The following is a 20126-nucleotide window of genomic DNA, read 5'->3' on the forward strand; positions in this document are numbered from 1 at the left end:
CACCTTGTGTTGCCTTCAGCATGAAAAGTGCTTTATAAATAAAGTTTGACTTGATTTTTTTCCATCCATGAGCGGATGGAAAAAAGGATTATCTCTGAATCTCGCAGGGATGTACAAAGAAAAGCTGATTTAAGTGGGCTCCAGGTTTTAGTGGAGATGGTTACCATGCCGTAGTAGTTACTGTTGACCATTATCGGGCCTCGGCTTCTCAGGTAGATGTATTCCTCCCACCAGTCACTAACCTGGGAAAAAAAAAGAAAAGGAAATCAGCATTTTCTGAGTCTAACACCCCCTGTTGATGTTTACACAACTTCATACTGAAGAAATTCACGTCGGCCACTTTGTTAGGTACATTACATATTAGGTTTAACTGCTTGTTAACACAAGAGGCTAATCGTATACCTGCTAAGTCAAAGTGTGAAAAAGGAGGAACTAAACCCCTAAAAGGCATCACCTTTATATTACCAGGTAAATCTGACCTGCAAACATGACCTGGCCAAGAGTCCATAGTAGAGAGAAAAAGAAAAATACAGAAACACACAGATGCATAGGAACATCTAGACATAATAAACGATATATTCTCTCAAAAACAAGCTTGTAGATCAATGAACATAAAAATAGCAAGTGTAAGAAGAAAATGTGCTAAGGTAGTATTACCAGTAAAGGAGAGGGAAAAATGTCATATGCATGCATGTACTGCAGTGCAATTCTCCATGCAAGCTGACAATAAAGTATTATCTAGTTTTATCATGTCTTGTGAATATGGTATGTGCGTACAAACAAAGAAAGTGTGTGCAGTGATGTTGACAGGTTTTGATGTAGTGGAGTCCCTGGGAAATTCAGTGGGTCCCCAAATTCTATTTCTTGGTAAATGGTCTGTATGGATATAGCGCTTTTACCCAAAGGGCTTTACAATATACATCATCACATTCACCCATTCACACACACATTCCCACACTGCTGTGGAAGCTGCCATGCAAGGGGCTCAACCACGAGCCATCAGGAGCAATTTAGGGTTTGGTGTCTTGCTCAGGAACACATGAGCTCGACAGGCCAGGGATCGAACCGACAACCCTCAGGCTGCAAGACAACCACTCTACCCACTGAGCCACGCCACCCCATTATTCATTATTAGGTCATTATTCTTTTCTTAAATTGTAGCATTAAACTCATTTATGTTGGTACGGCATGGTTAGAATTAACAGACATACTCATGTATGTTTATGAAATTAAAGAAATAAATTCCAAATCTGAATTTGGTGGGTCTTTAACTTGGATTTAAATAAACTGAGTGTTTCAGCTGATCTGGGGCTTTCTGAGAGTTTGCTCCAGACATGTGGAGCATAGAAGCTGATAACTGATAAGGGGGGTCTGGTAGGTTCCTACTGGGTCAAGAGGTCTCTGATGTATTTTGGTCCTAAGCCATTCAGAGTTTTATAAATGGTAAAATGGTAAATGGACTTGTACTTATATAGCACTTTTCCATTCAGTTTGACCCCTCAAAGCGCTTTACACTACATATCACACTCACCCATTCACACTCACCCCGATAGACACATCCACTGTAGCCAACTCCTCAGTACGAAAAGCAGCCGATGGCTAAAAGTTGCTAGAAGATGTTATGGCCTAATTTGCATAATAAATCTGGTCCATTTAGTTGGAATGGAAGCTGCCATGGAGAGGAATGTCGAGGGAAAGGTAAAATTTATGAAAACACTAATTAAAAATGTTTTGATCCCACACACACAAATTATTAATAATAAAATAAAAATAAATTCTTTGGTTAATATGTTTGTTTTTAACTTCTGTTTTATTAGGCTTAGTAGGTTATTTATTTTAATTAGGAGTTTGCTAAATTTAAAAAAATTTAAATGTTTTCCTCCTTGCACAGAACCGACTCCACATTGAAAAGACTAAACTACATTCATTCATGTCAGTCTCCAAAAGTCTCCAATACTACCAGAAAAAGTCGCTGGAGGGGTCTGAAAACTCGCTAAAAATAGCGACAAAGTCACCAAGTTGGCAACACTGAGCACATTGGGAGGCAACATGGGGTTAAGTGTCTTGCCTAAGGACACATGTAGTGTGTGGAAGCCTGGAATCAAACCACCTACCCTCCGGTTGGAAGAAGACTGCTCTTCCTCCTGAGCTACAGCCATGTAGACTAGCAGCAGAACTTTAAAGTCTATTCTCTGACGAATAGGCAGCCAGTGTAAAGACCTCCGAGCTGGATTGATGTGGTCCACTCTCTTGGTTTTAGTGAGGACTCGAGCAGCAGAGTTCTGAATAAGCTGCAGGTGTTTAATTAAATTTTTAGGTAGACCTGTAAAAACACTGTTATGATAATCAAGCCGACTAAAGATGAAAGCTGGACTAGTTTTTCCAGGTCCTGCTGACACATCAGATTTTTTACCCTTGCTATATTCTTAAGGTGATAGTAGGCTGATTTTGTAATTTCCTTAATGTCTTACTCAAAGTTAAGGTCTGAGTTCATCAATACAGCCAGATTTCTGGCCTGGTTGGTGGTTTTTAGGTGTATAGACTGAAGCTCTGTGGTGACCTTTAATTGTTTCTCTTTGGCTCCAAAGACCATGTCCTCAGTTTTGTTTTTAACCTTGTCTATCAGGGAATAAGCCACGTCAGCCACTGTCTCCGGCTCCAGAGTCTCAAAACTCAAGCAGCTGGTCCACATGTGTGCACTGTTGATTGATGGGCTCTCATGAGGGAGATTCTCTGCTTGTAAACACTGTTATTCCCTCTCAGTGTAGAAACCCCACCCTGTGGGGAACTAAAGAAACCCCATGACATGGTGACATAATGCATGCTGTGTTCACATGCTGATGTTTGACAACAGTCAGTCATCACTGCTGCGCTGCTGGAAGCAGAAATGCAGGTTCTGTTAAGAAATGTTGATGTTAATGTGAAATGATTTCATTCACTGCATTTTTAAGGCGTAGTGCTAACAATATGACTGCCACGGCTAAGTCAGCTTAGAGGAAACACTAAACTTTCTGTCTGTTTCAGTGCAGGTTACATACCTGCAAATTTCAGGGCAGGGATGTATTTAAACATGGTCATGTGGTGTAAATGTACTTGCTCTTGTGTGAATGTGCACACTCACATAGTTTGTGGCCCACAGAGCTTTAAGTTTCAGGTAGCGTTGGAGGCGGTTCCCCAGGCTCAACTGGAACTCGCTGGCCAGGTCGGTCATGCGTTTAAATTCAGGATCAGCTAGCAGAGGGCGCACCGACTCCAGGTACTGAAGGAGAGAAACACAAACAAGGACGTAAGCCTGGTACACACATGAGGTTTTGATCATACTCTCTGTAGTGGGCCTGATAATCTCAGCACAGAACAACATACACATAATGAAGCTTTCCTACAACCGATCTAGAATCTAGTCCTCCGAGCCGGAAATCTGTTGTGATCAAATGTGATCTAACAAAAACAAATTAGAAGAACCACGACAACAACCGGAAAACAACACCCAGCATGGCAGAGGATATACAGGACGAGGGAATGATGGTGGTCTTGGGACTATTATTAACATAAAAATCCAGAAATGAAAAAGTAACAGACTGGAGATGTTTCCTTGCTCCCCAGTCAGCTCGCTCTCTGATTGGCTACATTCCGTTCCACGTCACCATCCACAAAGTCTCAACTCAGAAGTCGTCAGCTTTCCTCACACACGTCAAGATCTTTGTTTGCAAATATTGAACATGTTCAATACTTTCGATTGTCGTTCATGACCCATTTTGGAGCCGATAATCGGGATGAACTCGCTCTTGACACGCCTCAGACCACATGATCATTTTATAGGAAAATCTTATAAGACTCCAGATAATCAGACATTTGCCGCCCTTGGTCGAGAGGGGAAAATCGGCATAAAAACAGCCAATTAATCTTTGTGTGTGTACCAGGCTTAAATCTGGTCTGATGCACACACAGCATGTCTACTAGAGATGTCTAGATGAGACATGTAATCTCGCACTTTGTATTATAAAATCATGGCTTATATTTCACTGAGCAGAACGACCTGTACCCAGCAAATATTTGGTAATGAGCTTTTCTTTCTTAGTTTTTCTTTCTTTCTCTAGTGTACTGAGGACTTACACCTGCGACCTTGATGCTTTCACGTCAGGCGAGTCTAAATTTACCAAGTCCATGTGTATCTCTGTGGACTCGCTCAGCCAAAGCTGTTTTGACTGAGTGGCTCTCATTGCTGATCAGCTCTTAATAAAAATACTTTGTTTGATTCTCACTTAGTGTGTGATCTTTCATAATAAAATTTCCACTACAATGTTTTTCTCTGTGTGTGTGTGTGTGTGCTCTTACCCTGCTCAGTGTGTCACTGATGGCTGGAACAGGAAGGTGAGGTAGAGAGGTCTGATAGCTGTACAGCAAAGGCTTCCTCCTTGAAAATAAACTCAGCAGACTCTGAGTGAAACAGAAATACGAACTGGTGTTAAAAAAACAAATTTCATGATATTCAGTACTAAAAGCAAATGTATAGCCAATCCAATGATTGTGTCAAACTTGTAAGAGTAAAGGAAACTACGTTCTTGGGTGTTCAGACTGGTAAAAGTTTAAGTTGGAAATCCATAAAAACCACATAAAAAAATCTAAAACCACTGTCTTTCTGCAAGTTAAAACTTCCTTCATATACCACCTGCTGTGGTGACATTTGTGGACATACTTGTAAAACTTGTTAGTTTTCCATTTTGGCTCATATTTAACTAAATGGAGATGGACGTAAAAAAAAAAAAAAAAAAAAAATCAGTTTCTGGAATAATCTGGAGAAAGATTTTAAACCTCTACGTCAGGGAGTGAGAACTAAACCCACAAACAACATGTGTACATCATTATTTCTACATCTCAATTGGGTACTGGTGTGAATTTACTGGAAAAAGCTTCTGCGTTTTTTTCTTTCCCTATAATGAAAGCATACGCTCACTCCAATCAAATCAAATCAAATTTTATTTATAAAGAGCTTTTCATGCAAAGGCAACACAAAGTGCTTTACATAGTATAAATGAATGCATATTAAAATGAAAAAAGAAAATCACAGAACAAAAACAATAAGCCATTTACACACCCAGTTATGTGACAGATTAAACACCTCCCACCCACCCCCCCTCACCCATCCACACACACACACACAAACTCCTAATATCTGTCTCTGGCTTGGCGCTGCTGTGAGGAAACGGCATTTTTGGGGACCCATTCACACCAGGAGCCAGTCAAGTCATGTTTGCAGAGGGCAGACCAAGCAGGCTTGACTCCCAGAGTTTAGGATCCCCATAAAGATCCAATGAACACAAATGCTGGAGAGTTTGTGGAGATGATGTAGCAAACTAACACCACATTTTCTGGGCCTGTCCAAATTTGGATTCATTTTAGGAAAATAGGTGGAGAGCCATGCAGGATACACCTGGATGTCAGATCCCACTGACATGTACCACTAACTATCTTGGGGACTTTCCGGATAAGATAACCGGGATTCATAAATACTTTCTAAAAATAATGACAGCCGCAGCTAACATTGGCAATCACTGATAAATGGTTACATAATGACTGCCTACAATAAAAAAACTGGCTGGATGTCATGAGAGAAACTCATAAACTGACCTTCTTGCTCAGCCTGAATAAAGATCTGTACAAAGCAGAAAGGGACAATGATGGACTTCACAACATAAAGAGAGGGATTGACAGTCTTCCTCACGGCTTCATGTTACATTAGGGATGGGTCAGACCAACAGAAGACTTAGACTTTGCCCATATTCTATGAGTACTTATATATCAGGAAACACAAGATACGCGCCTGGCTGATACAGTTGTATGTACTTTTACTTTCATGTACTGTGCCATTCTTTTTTTCTTGCAAATACCTTAATAAAATTTAAGTATTAAAAAATAAATAAATACATGCATGTTTTGTTATGATTGATTAAAATGAAGATATTAGCCTTAGTTTATATTTGTCTATTTTTTTCTTCTTTTCTTTTAAAACGTGTTTCATATACATGTTTTGGATAAACTGTTATGTAAAAAAAGTTGATACAATATTTTTCTTCTTTCTGCTCCTTTTCATTATTGTATTTGTTTTTGTTGATTTTTTAAAAATGACTGAAATAAACTACGTGAAAGAAAAACAAACAAATGAACAAAGTAATGATGGAAGCAGAAAAACTCGTCTCACCCCCCAGACTTTAGTGGTGTTGGAAACCCTCCCGTGCTGCTCGAACATCCACTGGTGGTAGGAGAGCAGCAGCTTCAAGCAGAACCGGAGGGCCAGGATGAGGGAGAGCCACAGCAGGGTGCTGAAGACCAGCGCCGACACCATGGTCTGACCCTGAGCACTGAGGGACACATGGAGACTAAAAGAGAGGAAAGAGACATTTTCATCATACACGGAACTGAAAGTAAAAATCTAATTATTAAATAAAAACAGAAAATATCATTTGATTAAAAAAACATTTCTTATTGCTAATTAACATTCTGAAAAAAACTAAAATAACTTATTATTATTATTATCATTACACATCTCTCAGAAGCCAACATGAGGAAACAACTATATGAAAGTGTGACAGCACCATCTGCTGGTAAAGCGAGGAGGTGCACACATTTTGGAATTACAGATGGAGGGAAAAAAATAGACAGAAACTCAAACTTGTTTATGTATGGAGAAAACACACACACACAAAAAAACATGAGATGTTACATACAGAAATATGCATTAAAATAAAAACAACAACAATAATGATAACAACAAAAATAATAATAATGCATGTTATATCATTCATTATTCATTCATTATCTTGACCGCTTATTCCATTACGGGTCGCGGGTGAGCTGGAGCCTATCCCAGCATTTTAACAGGTGAGAGGCAGGGTCACCAGTGGTCACCAGTCTGTCGCAGAGCCAACACATAGGGGACAAACAACCATTCACACACACACTCACTCCTAGGGAGAATTTTCATCAATTAACCTAACATGCATGTCTCTGGACGGTGGGAGGAAGCCGGAGAACTCGGAGAGAACCCACACATACACGGGGAGAACATGCAAACTCCACACAGAAAGGGCTTCAACCAGCGACCTTCTTGCTGTGAGGCTGCGGTGCTAACCACTATACCACCGTGCAGCCCTGCATGTTATATCAAAAGAACTAAATGAAATCAAGAAGAATACAAATTTGAAAATTGTAAACAAATTAATGAACAATTTTATCATTTAGAATTTTTTAAAATCTATTTTAACTTATTACAATTTGTGTAATACATTGTAATTAGCGGATGGATGGATGGATGGATGGATGGCTGTTTCTTTGTCCAAACATAGACTTGCTGTTCTTTCTTATACCACTGTACAACGGCTATTGCCGGTGATCAATGGAAAATGCCGTTCTGTTTCAGCTGTTAAAGGTTCCATATTATGCAAAATTCACCTTCTAAAGGTTTTTTAACAGTCGTATGTGTCCTCATAGCCTGTGTATGAAGCCCAAATATGAAAACATTGTGTCTCCTCTCTCACTTGCTTGCTCCACTTTTTAGCAAATGTATGCTCAAACAGTTAAGTCTGAGATTTTTCCCTCTGTGACATCATGAAGGGAATAACCACTGCCCCGGTAGTGGATACTGTCATCATTGACCCCCTCCTTGGCTAGCTGAGCTTGCCCTCTAAAATCTCTGAGTGAGTACCAGTGAAAGCCGAATCCTCTCCCAGAGAGGGGTGTGGACAGGTTCCACTCATGAACATTTAAAGGTTCAGACACAGAAACAGCTCACTAGAGACACATTTGGAATGATTGGAATTAAGGACCAAGGCTGAATTTGGGGTAATACACTTTGAAAACAATGTTGTTGGACCTCTGATACCCATATGAAATTGTTGAACAAATGTATATAATGGGACCTAAAATAATCAGCTTTTGCTCTGTTTTCTGCATCAAGCGAGGGATAGCTAAGTTCCTGAAAACGGACCAAATTACATGCGTAACCGACGCAGAAAACAGATTAAAACCGTCCGTCCGTGTGTCGAGAATAAATGGGCCTTTGCATGCTGACAACTTCCCTATGATAGCTTGGATCTGTCAGACTTCAGTCTTCCTGTCTGCTAAAGTCTGAAAGTCTGGATGGATGGATGGATGGACAAATTGATATTACTTTTTGTTAATTAAATAGGCTTGAAACCAGGGTTAAAATATTCCCACAGGGCAATAACATGCTGCCTCAAATTCACATATCCTCTTCGTGCAGAAACAGAAGAGTCACGTTTCTTTTTGCTTCATGTGCTTTTTATTCACAAGAAGACAACAGACAGTACAGACATTTAAAGAAGCAAATGTTAGTGTCCGAGTGTCCGTGTACCTCAGTGGAAGGTGCTGCTGAATCTTGGCAATGAGCCCCATGCTGGGATCAGACTGCATGTACATGGTGGCCAAGATTCCTATAGCAACGAAAAGCCAGGAGGAGGGACTGGCGGGGTACACTCCCTTAATCACCCTGTTCTGTAACCACAGAAGAAGAAAACAGGCATTGTGATAAATCAGTTCTGTTTCCCTTTTGGAAACAAGTGTGACTAAACCTGTTAGAAAAAGGCATACCATCATGGTAAAAGTGATCCTTTTAAAATGTAAATTCACTGTCCACTTTAATAGGTACACCTTTTGGGTTACTTAACAATGAGTTCACTGGACTCCAACGGCCTCCACAGCCGTCAGATCGCAGTCCAGTAGAGCAGCTTTGAGATAGATAGATAGAAGTACTTTATTCATCCCAAGTTGGGAAATTTAGGTGTTGCAGCGGTACAGTCATTTAGCAGTTGTGCTTCTAAAGGTAGCAAAATAAAAAAAAACAGTAAAAGAAATTTCAATATCTACAAAAGACTTATACAAGGAGGTATTTAGCTATACACAGTAAGAAGTGAGAATAGCCAGCAAATAATATAGTCCAGTGCAATGATTAGTAGTGTGGTGTGCGAAATTGAGCTTGTCTGTGCAAAATTAACCAGTTACACACAAAATTACCCAATTACATACTTGACAGTTGTTTTCAGTGACACAAGATGAGTTTAAATGTGCAAGGTTGATCCAGTCAATGCAAAAATTCACCAGTTACAACAGTCACTCATATTGTTATCTCTGACACAATGATGATGAGTTAAACAGTCTTATTGCGTGTGGCAGGAAAGATTTCCTGAAGCGGTCCTTGAGACAGCGAAGCTGTCTGAGCCTTTTGGAAAAGGAGCTCCGCTGTCTGTCCAGCACAGGGTGGAGAGGGTGGTCCGGGTTATCCAAGATAGATAACAGTTTGTTCAGTGTCCTCCTCTCCACCACTGCTTCTAAAGTGTCCTGTCTGCAGCCAATGACAGAGCCAGCCTTCCTGATCAGTTTGTTCAGTCTGTTGGTGTCACTGGCTGCAATGCTGCCCCCCCAGCAGACCACAGATGAAAACAGGGCACCGGCCACAACAGACTGGTAGAAGATTTCCAGCATCTTGCTGCACACATTGAACGACCACAGCTTCCTCAGGAAGTAGAGTCTGCTGCAGGCCTTCTGATGTGGTGGAATGGGAGACTCTCATCATGGATGTGCAGCTAAATCTATGAAGGTGGTTTCCAACACCTCGTTCAGTCTATGACACCACAAATTAGGACAGTTCTGAATGTAAAAGTGGTTGAACTTGGAACTAGAAGGTGGACCTGATACAGAGGCTGGTGAATGTTTATCCGTTTCATAAATCTAAGATAGTAAGCCTGCATGAAAATAAGCAAAAACAATTTGAATGTTGCAGTCACAAGTAGTTCTAGGACTGCTTTACTGCTTTTACTTTAAAAGTTAGGTTCAGTCTTTGCTTTGCTAAAGAGATAAAAGGAAGGACTGAAGTTTCTTTCTGTGTCATTTAGAGGATTTTTAATCAGGCCTTATCATGGTATCTAATCAGATTGCTTCACAAATGTCTCAAACAAACAAAAACTACTATATTGTTCTTATGGACAGGGTCACAGAAAAGCAGATCAGTTTCTTGGACTTATCTCTGAAAGCTTTTGGAGCAGCGTATGAGACAACTGTCATGTTCTAGAAAATAAGAACAATCTTTAGATTAAGTCTCTTCTTTAAGCTAAGTTAGCAAGCTTTTACAAAGCTGTCAGTTTTATAAATAGGAAAAGTCCTGCGTTATGTCTGAAACACAACATGCTGAATGTGGTTTCTTTCTCACTCCTGACATTTCAAATCCTATTCAGACAATTAGGTGAAACGTTGTCCTAAGAGACAGAATTATTGAGTTAGAAATTCCCAAACATGATGCACAGACTGACATAATGCTGAAAAACTGCTTCTGGTCTGATTCTGGAAAAACATCAACTCCGCAATGAAAACATGACGAGATGCATCAACACAACTCAAACAAGCATCCCATCATCCTCACCCTCATGCGGCTGACTCGTTTCTTCCAGGATCGAACTCCGGACAGGTAGATCTGGTTCAGGGCCTGATAGGACAGCTGCAGATCAATACCCTCTGGTGTTATGGTGAACTGGAACGCTACTGCCTGGTGGGCCTCCGCCATCGCTATGGAAACAGACAAACAACAAACACTGAAATCAATCTTTGTTTTATGAAACTAACAGAAATAATAATAATGATTACGGACAGCTTTGTATTTCCTTGCTGTAAACCATCCGTAGAAGCATTGTTTATAAAGCAGAGGCAGCTCTAGGTGCTGTTATGTCACAACATGGAGGCAATTTAACCAAAGTGTCCCAATTCACGGTCTGCACACTTCGAAGTGTGGATTCGTCGGCTACGTACGTCATCGTGGTGCGCCAAGTACTGTCCCAATTCACAGAATTCGAAGGAGACTCCGAATCCACCTAACAAATCTGCACTTCGTTTGGCCTCAAATGAACACTGCTGGTGATGCATCCTTCTTCTTTTCTCCCAGAATTCATTGCAAACAAGACGGTGGCAAACGAGCAACCAAGCTCAGAAAAGTACGTTTTAGGTTTCAATGAAGTTAAAAAAAAAAAAAAAAGAATGTTTCTTTTTAACCACACTTTAGCAGAAACGTTACAAAACCAAGTACATTAAAACATGTTTGTTAAATGGTGACATTAAAATTCTGTAATATTTGATATGTGTTAATGAAGTGTGTACCGGATGGAAAACAACAGAGCCTTGGATGTTTTTTTTTTTTAAACACACCTGTTATCTCACATAGACGCTGCTGTCATGTGAAGTTTCATCAGTCATTGACATCATTCAGCCTCGCTGTTGTCTCCTGTCATCTTTATAAGCTTTATATTATCCTCATCTGACCTACTTGGTCTCAGTTTAAACTTTAAATCTATGTGCCACACTTGATTTAGTTTCTGAGGAAAGCTACTCCCATAAAACATGTTCTATAGGGAAAGCCTTGATGGAAGGACGCAGCTGTGTAACTGGTTGCTATGGTGATTCCAGCATTTTCTATTTAGTATGGGGGAGGGGCAGCCTTGCACAGAGGACAGAGGAAAAAAAACAAAAGACCATTATTCAAAAGAAGCAGAAGAGTGAGCGACGTCTGCTGCACACACAGACGTTAAGTGCAAGATTTTACCGTTTACCAGCAGTTTTTATGGCAGATTAGAAAGAAACCTGACCTCATGATTTGAAGTAAAAATCTCAGGTCAAACATGATGGCCGTTAATGAGAGTTGTGGTGAGTGCACTCTGCCCACTGAGGTGATTTCATAGAAAACCGTATAGTCTACAACAATGATGTGGAAGGAAACAGAAATGCTTAAATTTAATGATTAATTTGTATATGTATAGAAGGAACTCTGGGTGTGAATGAATGTTTGAGAATTTTCTAGATAAATTTCAGGGTCATAATTTACAGTGTGTCATCAGTTCACTCTAAATTTAATATTCCATGGCAAAATCTAAAATTATCACAGAATTTAAACTGATTGAATCAAAACCATTAAGGGATCAAAATACCAAAAGTTTTACATGGCAACCAAAGCTAAAAGTTAGTCTGGGGGCCTGCTGTGGATTCTTGAAATGGAGAAACTGACTTTCTTACTACACCCATGACAGGAGACGTACGTATAGTATCGGGTGAATAAAATGCTTAAAGTATCAACTGAAATAAGAGACTAGGTTGGTGGCTCTCCACCTTATTGCCCACACAAATTTCAGCCTAATGTTTCCCTATTCTCCACTCTGTGAGATTCGGTGTAATCTGGAAAATGTGGAGATGTTCAAGAACACTTTCATGTAAATACCGACTTCTTTTCTTTATTGTCTGATCATGCTGATTGGATATTGCAACGGTCAGCAGATCTGTACTGGGACCATTTTTGTGTTTACTATATTGCTAAATAACAAATAAAATAATATAAAAACATGGGATTGCTTGATCTTAGAAATTCATATCAAGCTGAGAAACATGGAGAAATCTGTTGAACAAGGATGGACAGAAGTTAAAATACTGAGGTTTTTAAAGGCTTTAATCGTTTTTCTGCTGTTTTCTCTTCTTCAGATGGCTGACATGTGAAAAACTGCAGACAAGACAATCAGCTTAATCTCAGCAACTAGTCAGAAATCAAATTATCCCTGCTGCTACTCACTCCTGCAATGTGACTGCAACAGCTCATACGTCTGCCATGTTGAAAAAGAAACCTTCAATCATGTTGTAAACAAAGTGCACTCTTACAGGCCCAAGGTTTCGTGTATGAGGGCTTAATCTAGGCAATCATATGGTCCTTCCCAGATTTTAAAGTGAGATTAATGCAACCCAAGACCACTACATCACGTTACAGCCTTTCATCATTTACATCATTCAACAGAAACTGAGCCAAAATCCAGAAGCAGTGTGAAAAAAAGTCCATCCTTACTGCCTGCTTAATAAGAGGATAAGTAGTAGTATCAGTGTGAGTTCGTCTATAAAAGCAGGTGTGTTGGCAGTTTGCTGCTCTGCAGCATTCAGGTGTGTTTGAACACAAAACCAAGGAGGACAGACCCCAGCCACGATTTTAGAGAAGCAACTGTTGCTGCCCATCAATCAGAGAAGTTATAAGGTAATTTCCAAACTATTCAGACAATCATTCCACAGGAAAAAACATTCAAGACATCTGTCAGTCTTCCCAGGAGTAGACGTCCCAGCAAATCCAGACCGAGCAATAACCAGAAAAAGAGACAAAAAGCCAAGAGCTACATCTCAGACTCTGCAGGCCTCAGTTACCATGTTAAATAATAAAGTTCATGACAGTCCAATTAGAAAAAGACTAAAATATGGCTTGTTTGGAAAGGTTGCAGGAGAAAGTCTCAGCAGCACAGTTTAGGCTTGTAAAGCTGCACCTGAACAAACCACAAGACTTGTGAAACAATGTCCTCTGGACAGACCAAAGTGAAGACGTTTGGTCATATTGCAGCATGTTTGGAGAAAACCACACAGATAATCACAAACATCTGGGTCCATCTATTTTAAAGCTAAAGTTTGGTGAAACAGGACAATGATCCTGAACACAATCTACAACAGAACAGCTGAAGAGGAAAAGAATCAAGTGTTGACAAAGTCCAGATCTTAACATAAGTAAAAAGCTTTGTTAGGGTCTTCAGACCCCTGCTGCAAAAAAAAAACTAAACTCCTCCACAACGACGAGGAAAAAAATTAATTACTGCAGTTAGTACTATTAAAGGTGGCTCTACAAGCTGTTGGATCATGATGTCTTCTTCGTTTGACTAAAAGCAGAGAGCTTCACATATCAAGCCAACAAAGGGGCTTGTAGCATAACGAAACTCTGCTTGCATAGAAGTCCTCTGATCCGTTACACCCGGCCCCCTCGCAGTGAAAGGGTCTGTGGTCATCCTGTCTACACTCACCAGCCTCTCTGTTTACGGATCTCTACACAGAGCCAGTAAATCTGCAGCCTGTCCCTCCCTGGTTAAACAGCTACATTGCTGTAATGATGCTGTGATCCTGTTTTTCAAAGACGATGTGCACGCTGCACTGAACTCCCCAGCGCTTCAGAGAGCAAATATCTGCTAATGAGGGAATATGGCTCAGTTTGAGGCACAGAGGGGTTCCTCCTGTGTTTGGTATGCTAAGGCCACTTTAACAAATCCATTTATCCTGATGTAGTAAATAACTATATTGCAGCCTCAAGTTTCCAACTAAAAAGAAATGAGTAGAAGTTTATAATACAGAAAATAAAAATATAGGACATCAATTATTAACAATCTCTGTTATTCTTTTTTAAATGATGAGTAAACCTGCACAACACATCAACGATTTACCGTCACTGTGGTATTGGCATGCTCAATATTGAAACAACAGCCTAAACTGCGATAAACAGTAGCTCCTATTTTTGCATTTTTTAAGGAAGGAACGTCAGATCGTTCCAAACGCTGCGGTGCATTCATGCTCCATGTGCATCAAATCAAAAGGTCTCAAGGCTGGATTCACACCAATCCCTCTGATTCAGATCCTGGTTTGTTAACTCAGAAAGTCTGGTTTGCTTGGGTAGGTATGAATGTGCCACCATACGCTGATGCTCCGCCTACAAACATGAGTCAGTGGATCTGCTGATGCACCTCCGCCTCTGGTGAGGAGAGTAACGTGTTATTTAAATGGTCTGGTTTCTTTGAATAAGCGCAGTAGAAAGCAAACTCAGACTGGAAGAATGTTGTAACCCCCAATCGTACCAAGTAGAGCAGTATATTAGGTGTGAAGGACCCTTTACTGTTCTGGAAACCAGCTCCATGCAGATGCTGATGCCAAAAGAGGAGTTTTTAAAAGTTTGGCATTACCTAAAACAACACTACTAACGTTAAGTCAGGCAAAACCTACAAAGTTCAACAGATTCATTAGAGTTTTGCAAGAAGAAATGAAGGTCTCATCATACACAAACACAGTTATCAGTAATCAGCTGTCTGTGTATCTGGTACATACTGATCTGCTTCTTTGTTATCCTACGTCAGAGTTAGACAAATCAGCAATCACCTCTATGGTATCTGTACAGTAGAAATTTCTATTGTTCACATCATGTCCAAGTAGAACACACTGTATGATAACTGATAATAAAATCAGCCTCGACACAGGTTAAGACAAATGTGGAGCGAAGGCCTCGTCAGTTTAGAGAAGATGTGTACGGGGTGTGAACAGGGTGTAAAGAGGGTGTTATAAACACACTGTGTACATTAACATTAAACCTTTAATTTATAATTAAAGTTGATTTAGAAAATACAAAAATAATCCCATTGAAATTCAAATTGATGTGAACATTTGATGCATTATTTATTTTTCAAAATTCACAGTAAAAAGGTGACTTTCATTTTCAGCTTACATTTTTTCACTTTCAAATATTTCTTTCAAATGAACAAACATTATGGCACCGATTTAGCTCCATAATTTTTGCCTACAGTTTGTTTTTTTTTGTCTTTGTTTACATGGAAGTCTAGTCCTACCAGTTCCTGAGCTACCTAACGGCCAGTTTCCACCAGTCCGCATGCGCTGCAGATGCTTTAAATGGCTAACGCGTCCGATTTCCTGTCAGTTCGGACCTGAACGGCCGAGTTTCGCTTTCAGGACGCGCCGGAGGCCGAAAGAAACCGCACGGCAGCCGGAGCGCAGCGCACACACACCCGATGGAAACTGGCTGTTAAACTGGTGCTATTCCCACCAAAAGAAGCTATTCGATTTATTTGTTTATTTATTTTAATCAAAAAGGTTATTTAAATATTTATTAATCACATTTTCTGGTCACTTTGGTCAATTCTTTATGTTTGTCAGTATTTTCTATATCGTCCAGCCCCACCTAAATCCCAGGTATCGGAATCTGTATCGGACAGAAAAAAATGGTTCATTTAATTTATTTTGGGTTTGTTTGGGTTTCAGACAGAAAAATATGCCTTGTCAACAAGAAATTAAATGCATGCATAGAAAAAAAAAACTATTAAATACCACAAAAGTGGTAAAATTTTGCACATATCAACCAGCATTAATATGAAATCAAGCAGACTTTCAGCTAATCGGAATTTGACAGATCGCTCTGAAGGCTACTGTGAGTGTATTGGAGAATTTCACATTTGTCCATCTATGCTAAGAAAAAAAAACATCTAAACATTGTGTTATCTTTTTGAGGTTTTATCTCTCCAATCAGGTTTTGTTCGACCTTCCACCTGCTCAAAAGCACCAGATAAACAGACATTTTACTTTGTTCAGCCAAGCCTCCGACTTATTTCTCCCTTCTCACTGCTGGTATGTGAATGTGGGAGGGGAAGTGTGAGTGTGTCCCTCAGTTTCTACAGATACATGTACACAACCAGTCAACACCATAAAATCTAGTGGAAAAGGGTGTCCAAACTTTTGACTGGTAGTGTATATGTATATGATGTTATTTTGCACTAAGTATTAACAAATGCCTTTTCCATGCAGATGAGGTTCATTTTTTTAAATCCAAAAATACCAAAAGACATGCATGGATATGCATTCTTGAGCACTGCCAAGAAAAAAAAACCTTAGATGGCATCTTTCTTTGTGTTTATGGATTTTCATCTGCTGCTCTGGCTCCTTCCCAAAGTCCAAACCCAGGCATGTTATGTTGATGCTATTTTAAGTAGCAGAAGCAGAATTTAGCCAAAGCAGCACAAATGGCCCACAGGTGCAGACAGGCATGTCCGGCTACCACACAGGACACGGGTCTGCAACTTCTGCTGTGACGTATGCACTGCTTAGCTTTCCACAGCTACAACACATGCTGTAAAATTTCTAATGACACTGCTGCTGAAGATGCTACTATGAAATTTTTAGTGGTGGACACTCCAGCAAAAGTACAATCACTGAGAATTTTTGACCGCATAGCCCACCATACCCGCCAGGTTTTCAGTGCTGGCTAACACCATGCTGCTATGATTGTCTTTAGCTGTGTTTACTCGGAGCTCTTTGGAGCAAATCGAACATCCAGTCAGAATAAAAATGTGTCATGTAAATGTTTCAGCTTATCCAAAAGGCCTCAACTGGAAAGCATTTTTAATCTGACCGAGAACGCTAGTTTAAACCTTTTTTTGATCGGATCAGCAGGAAAAATAACCATGTATACTCAATTACTCATGGTTTCTGTGGTGGATGTTGTTTCTGCGCATGCTGGAACAACGTGGCGGTTTGGTGAAAGAAACTGAAAGAAAAATTGATCGGGTTATATCCTATTTAATGATAAACTTTGTCCATGGCAGAACGGGGCTGTGCACACGGCTGTGTCGGCGCCATGTGTTGCACATTTTCGTACTTTCTCACCACCTCGATTGGCTGTTCATTAAAACTATGCATTCAACCTCGCAACAGTGGAAATGTAGAAGTGACAACTTTCAAGCTTTTCCGCATAAACAACTCCCACCTTAAATGTCCAACTAGTCAGAGCCCCACGAGAAGTTCTGGTCAGCTGATTTATTGAGATCAATTGTCCAAAATGAGTAGAACCGCTGCTCCGCCACATCGAGCCAGATGAGGAGGCTTGGGTATCTGGAAGTGTTCTGGGCACATTCCATAGAGAAGAAGGGGCAGGGCTGGGTCTTCCACAGGGCTCAGGCTGGATGGACTATAGCGCCGTTCACACTGCAGCTCAATTCCAACTGCAGCTCTTTTTTGGAGCAGCCCCTAGTGTATGAGGGGTGAACTGCAATTTTTTTACACTTCCGCATAGGCTTCACATTTTACAGGTGGAGGTTGCCGCTTGGGCCACATACTGTTCACACTTCGGCGTGATGGCAATCGCTTATCATTCGCTTTAATCATTATGCTGAATGAACACACAACAAAAATCGGATTTCATTAAAAATCAAATCTGAGCATTAAGACCTACAGTGCGAATGTAGCCTAAGTTTTCTGACTGGTCTGTCAACACCTCGGGATCCCCCCGGATGAGCTGGAAGAAGTTAATTGGAGATGGAGGTTTGAGTTTCCCTTCTAGGCTGATGCTCCACGACCACACCCCAGGTAAGTGGTAGGTAGGTAGATAAATAAATAAATAAATAAAATGGATGAATAAAAACGTGCCACTTTAGAATAACAAATATTTTAAAATTCCAATAAAATAAAAAAAAAAAGAAAGAAAGAAGTGGACAACTCACACATATATCATACAAGCAGTTACATTAAAGACACAGTTAGGAGTGATTCAGTTGATTCCTTTTTTTGGAAAACAAAGGAAACTTGTGTATTCAAGCTGAGAACTGGTATTTCCTTGTCAAGTTAATTATGTTGAACTGGTTTAACTCGCACGAGCAGAAAACCTGCTAATTTGGTACAAACAAGGAACGCGGAAAACAAAATAACAGAGTAAAATAATCATTTAATTATATAAACCACAAAGAGTGCTGATCCTGAAGGAAAGCCATACTAAATACTTCACTAACACTCGTTACAAATTACATTATATTAAACTGCCGCTATTACGCTCCTGACGTGACTCCTGTCCGGACAAGTTATGCAGGTTTGTATACAACTCTGGTGTAAATATAGAAACTATTTGCCTCTATATTTACACTCACTTGTAACTAAGGACCAGTTTGAGCTCAGCTTATTTAACTTTTTTTTTTCTTTCTTCCAGTTTTAAACAGTGAATACAAACATACGTTAGCACCGTCATCTGGGATCAGCACGAGCGCTTTAGAATACGGTCGAGTCTGAACCACTTTCGCCAAAGGAAATAGTCCCAGATCGATTCGGCCAAGCCAGGACTAAAGTTACATCATCGTTTACCAGAATGGTGGGCGCGTTCATCTCCTACACAACCAACACGAGACATGAAGCTTAACACTCACAACACTTTAACCAACAACGCCTGCTTATAGGAAACGTGCTTTTCAAAACACAGTGCCCATTCAGCTCCATCCCAAACAGCCCGCGCGCGGTGCACAAAAGCTGAAAATAAGAGGGGGGATACCCGGTATGTGCGCTTATTTTAGGACAAACGGCAGCAGAAACACAGCGAGAACACAACATAACATAAACATAAAATTACCTGCAGTCCTCCAAGAATGTTTCACCGTTAAACACTGATGGAAAAAGGTTTGTTTCCACCCTGCCTTCACGAGCTTGTTAGGTTCTAACGTGTACGCCCTCCTTACGTGATGGTTGTTTCCAACCAATTCCAGCCAGCAAAGATGGCTGCGCATGAAGAGACGCTCTCACACTCGGATCCAGCTGTGGAAATAAAGACGTGAAGATTTCCATTGTTACATCACAAATGATAAGTTTAGGCGCCATAAAACACTGGACATACACATAGTAAGATATCAATAATGCTGGCGATAGCTCTTTATTATTATGTTTTTACAGCTCTTCAAATTTAATCAGATATCCTAAGTGGCTTAAATGTTACATGTTCAGATTTAATCTAATTAAATTTGAAGACTTGCAGAAAATCAGGTATTGCTTATTACAACAGAGATATATGGACAGCATACCGGATATATATATATATAAAATATTATTTCAATGCATTGATAGCTTCAGCAAGCTGAATTTAAAACGCCAATGCACACTGTGTTTCTGTCAGAGTGAGACCTCTTCACTGTCTTTTTCTCTGAATGGAAAATCTTGACGGCCATGGACGACACCCACATTCTTTCTGTGTTACTATGAATGCTTTGACAGAAACGACAACACCTTAATCATTAGTTTCATTTTATCATTTCCCGAACAAGCCAGTGAGATTCCCCCTTTTCCCCACTGGTTTCTGTGGGAACCAATAAAGAGAAAGTAATGATAACAAGAGGGGTTTGCTGGAACAAGGTTGTTGTCTTCTGTTAGTGACTTGTAAAACAAAAATCAAAAGTATTATTAAGGATATAATGAAGGAAAGATGTCAGAAGCAATGGCAAGAACAGAGAAAAGAATCATGATTTAATATAAATCAAAGGAAAAGTGGAAAATAAGGATAATATGAAGACTTAAGATTGGTCCACACTGAGCATAATAATATTCCATATTAACCTGATACAGGAGGAATAAAGCTTTATTTCATTTTATTCCTGACAGGGAGGACAAGAGGATAAGAGGGGAGTGAGAAGAAAAAAAAGTAAAGAAAAGAAAATAAAAGAAGATACAAAAGAGAGGAAACAACATAGTCAACTATA

General features: G+C 39.9%; 1 protein-coding gene across 1 annotated transcript in view; it reads right to left on the reverse strand.

The window, feature by feature from the left end:
* cpt1a2b (carnitine palmitoyltransferase 1A2b) overlaps nt 1-19147 on the reverse strand; it is a 49006-nt gene extending 29859 nt beyond the window's left edge. The window contains 7 exon segments of the mRNA XM_042011618.1: nt 165-242; nt 3122-3259; nt 4336-4437; nt 6200-6377; nt 8372-8511; nt 10433-10575; nt 19010-19147. Coding sequence (XP_041867552.1) covers nt 165-242; nt 3122-3259; nt 4336-4437; nt 6200-6377; nt 8372-8511; nt 10433-10573 — 777 coding nt within the window. The 5' untranslated portion in view covers nt 10574-10575; nt 19010-19147.
* Between the last annotated feature and the right edge of the window lie 979 nt (nt 19148-20126).

This window comes from Melanotaenia boesemani, chromosome 2 (assembly GCF_017639745.1).
Source record: "Melanotaenia boesemani isolate fMelBoe1 chromosome 2, fMelBoe1.pri, whole genome shotgun sequence".
NCBI classification, from domain to species: domain Eukaryota; kingdom Metazoa; phylum Chordata; class Actinopteri; order Atheriniformes; family Melanotaeniidae; genus Melanotaenia; species Melanotaenia boesemani.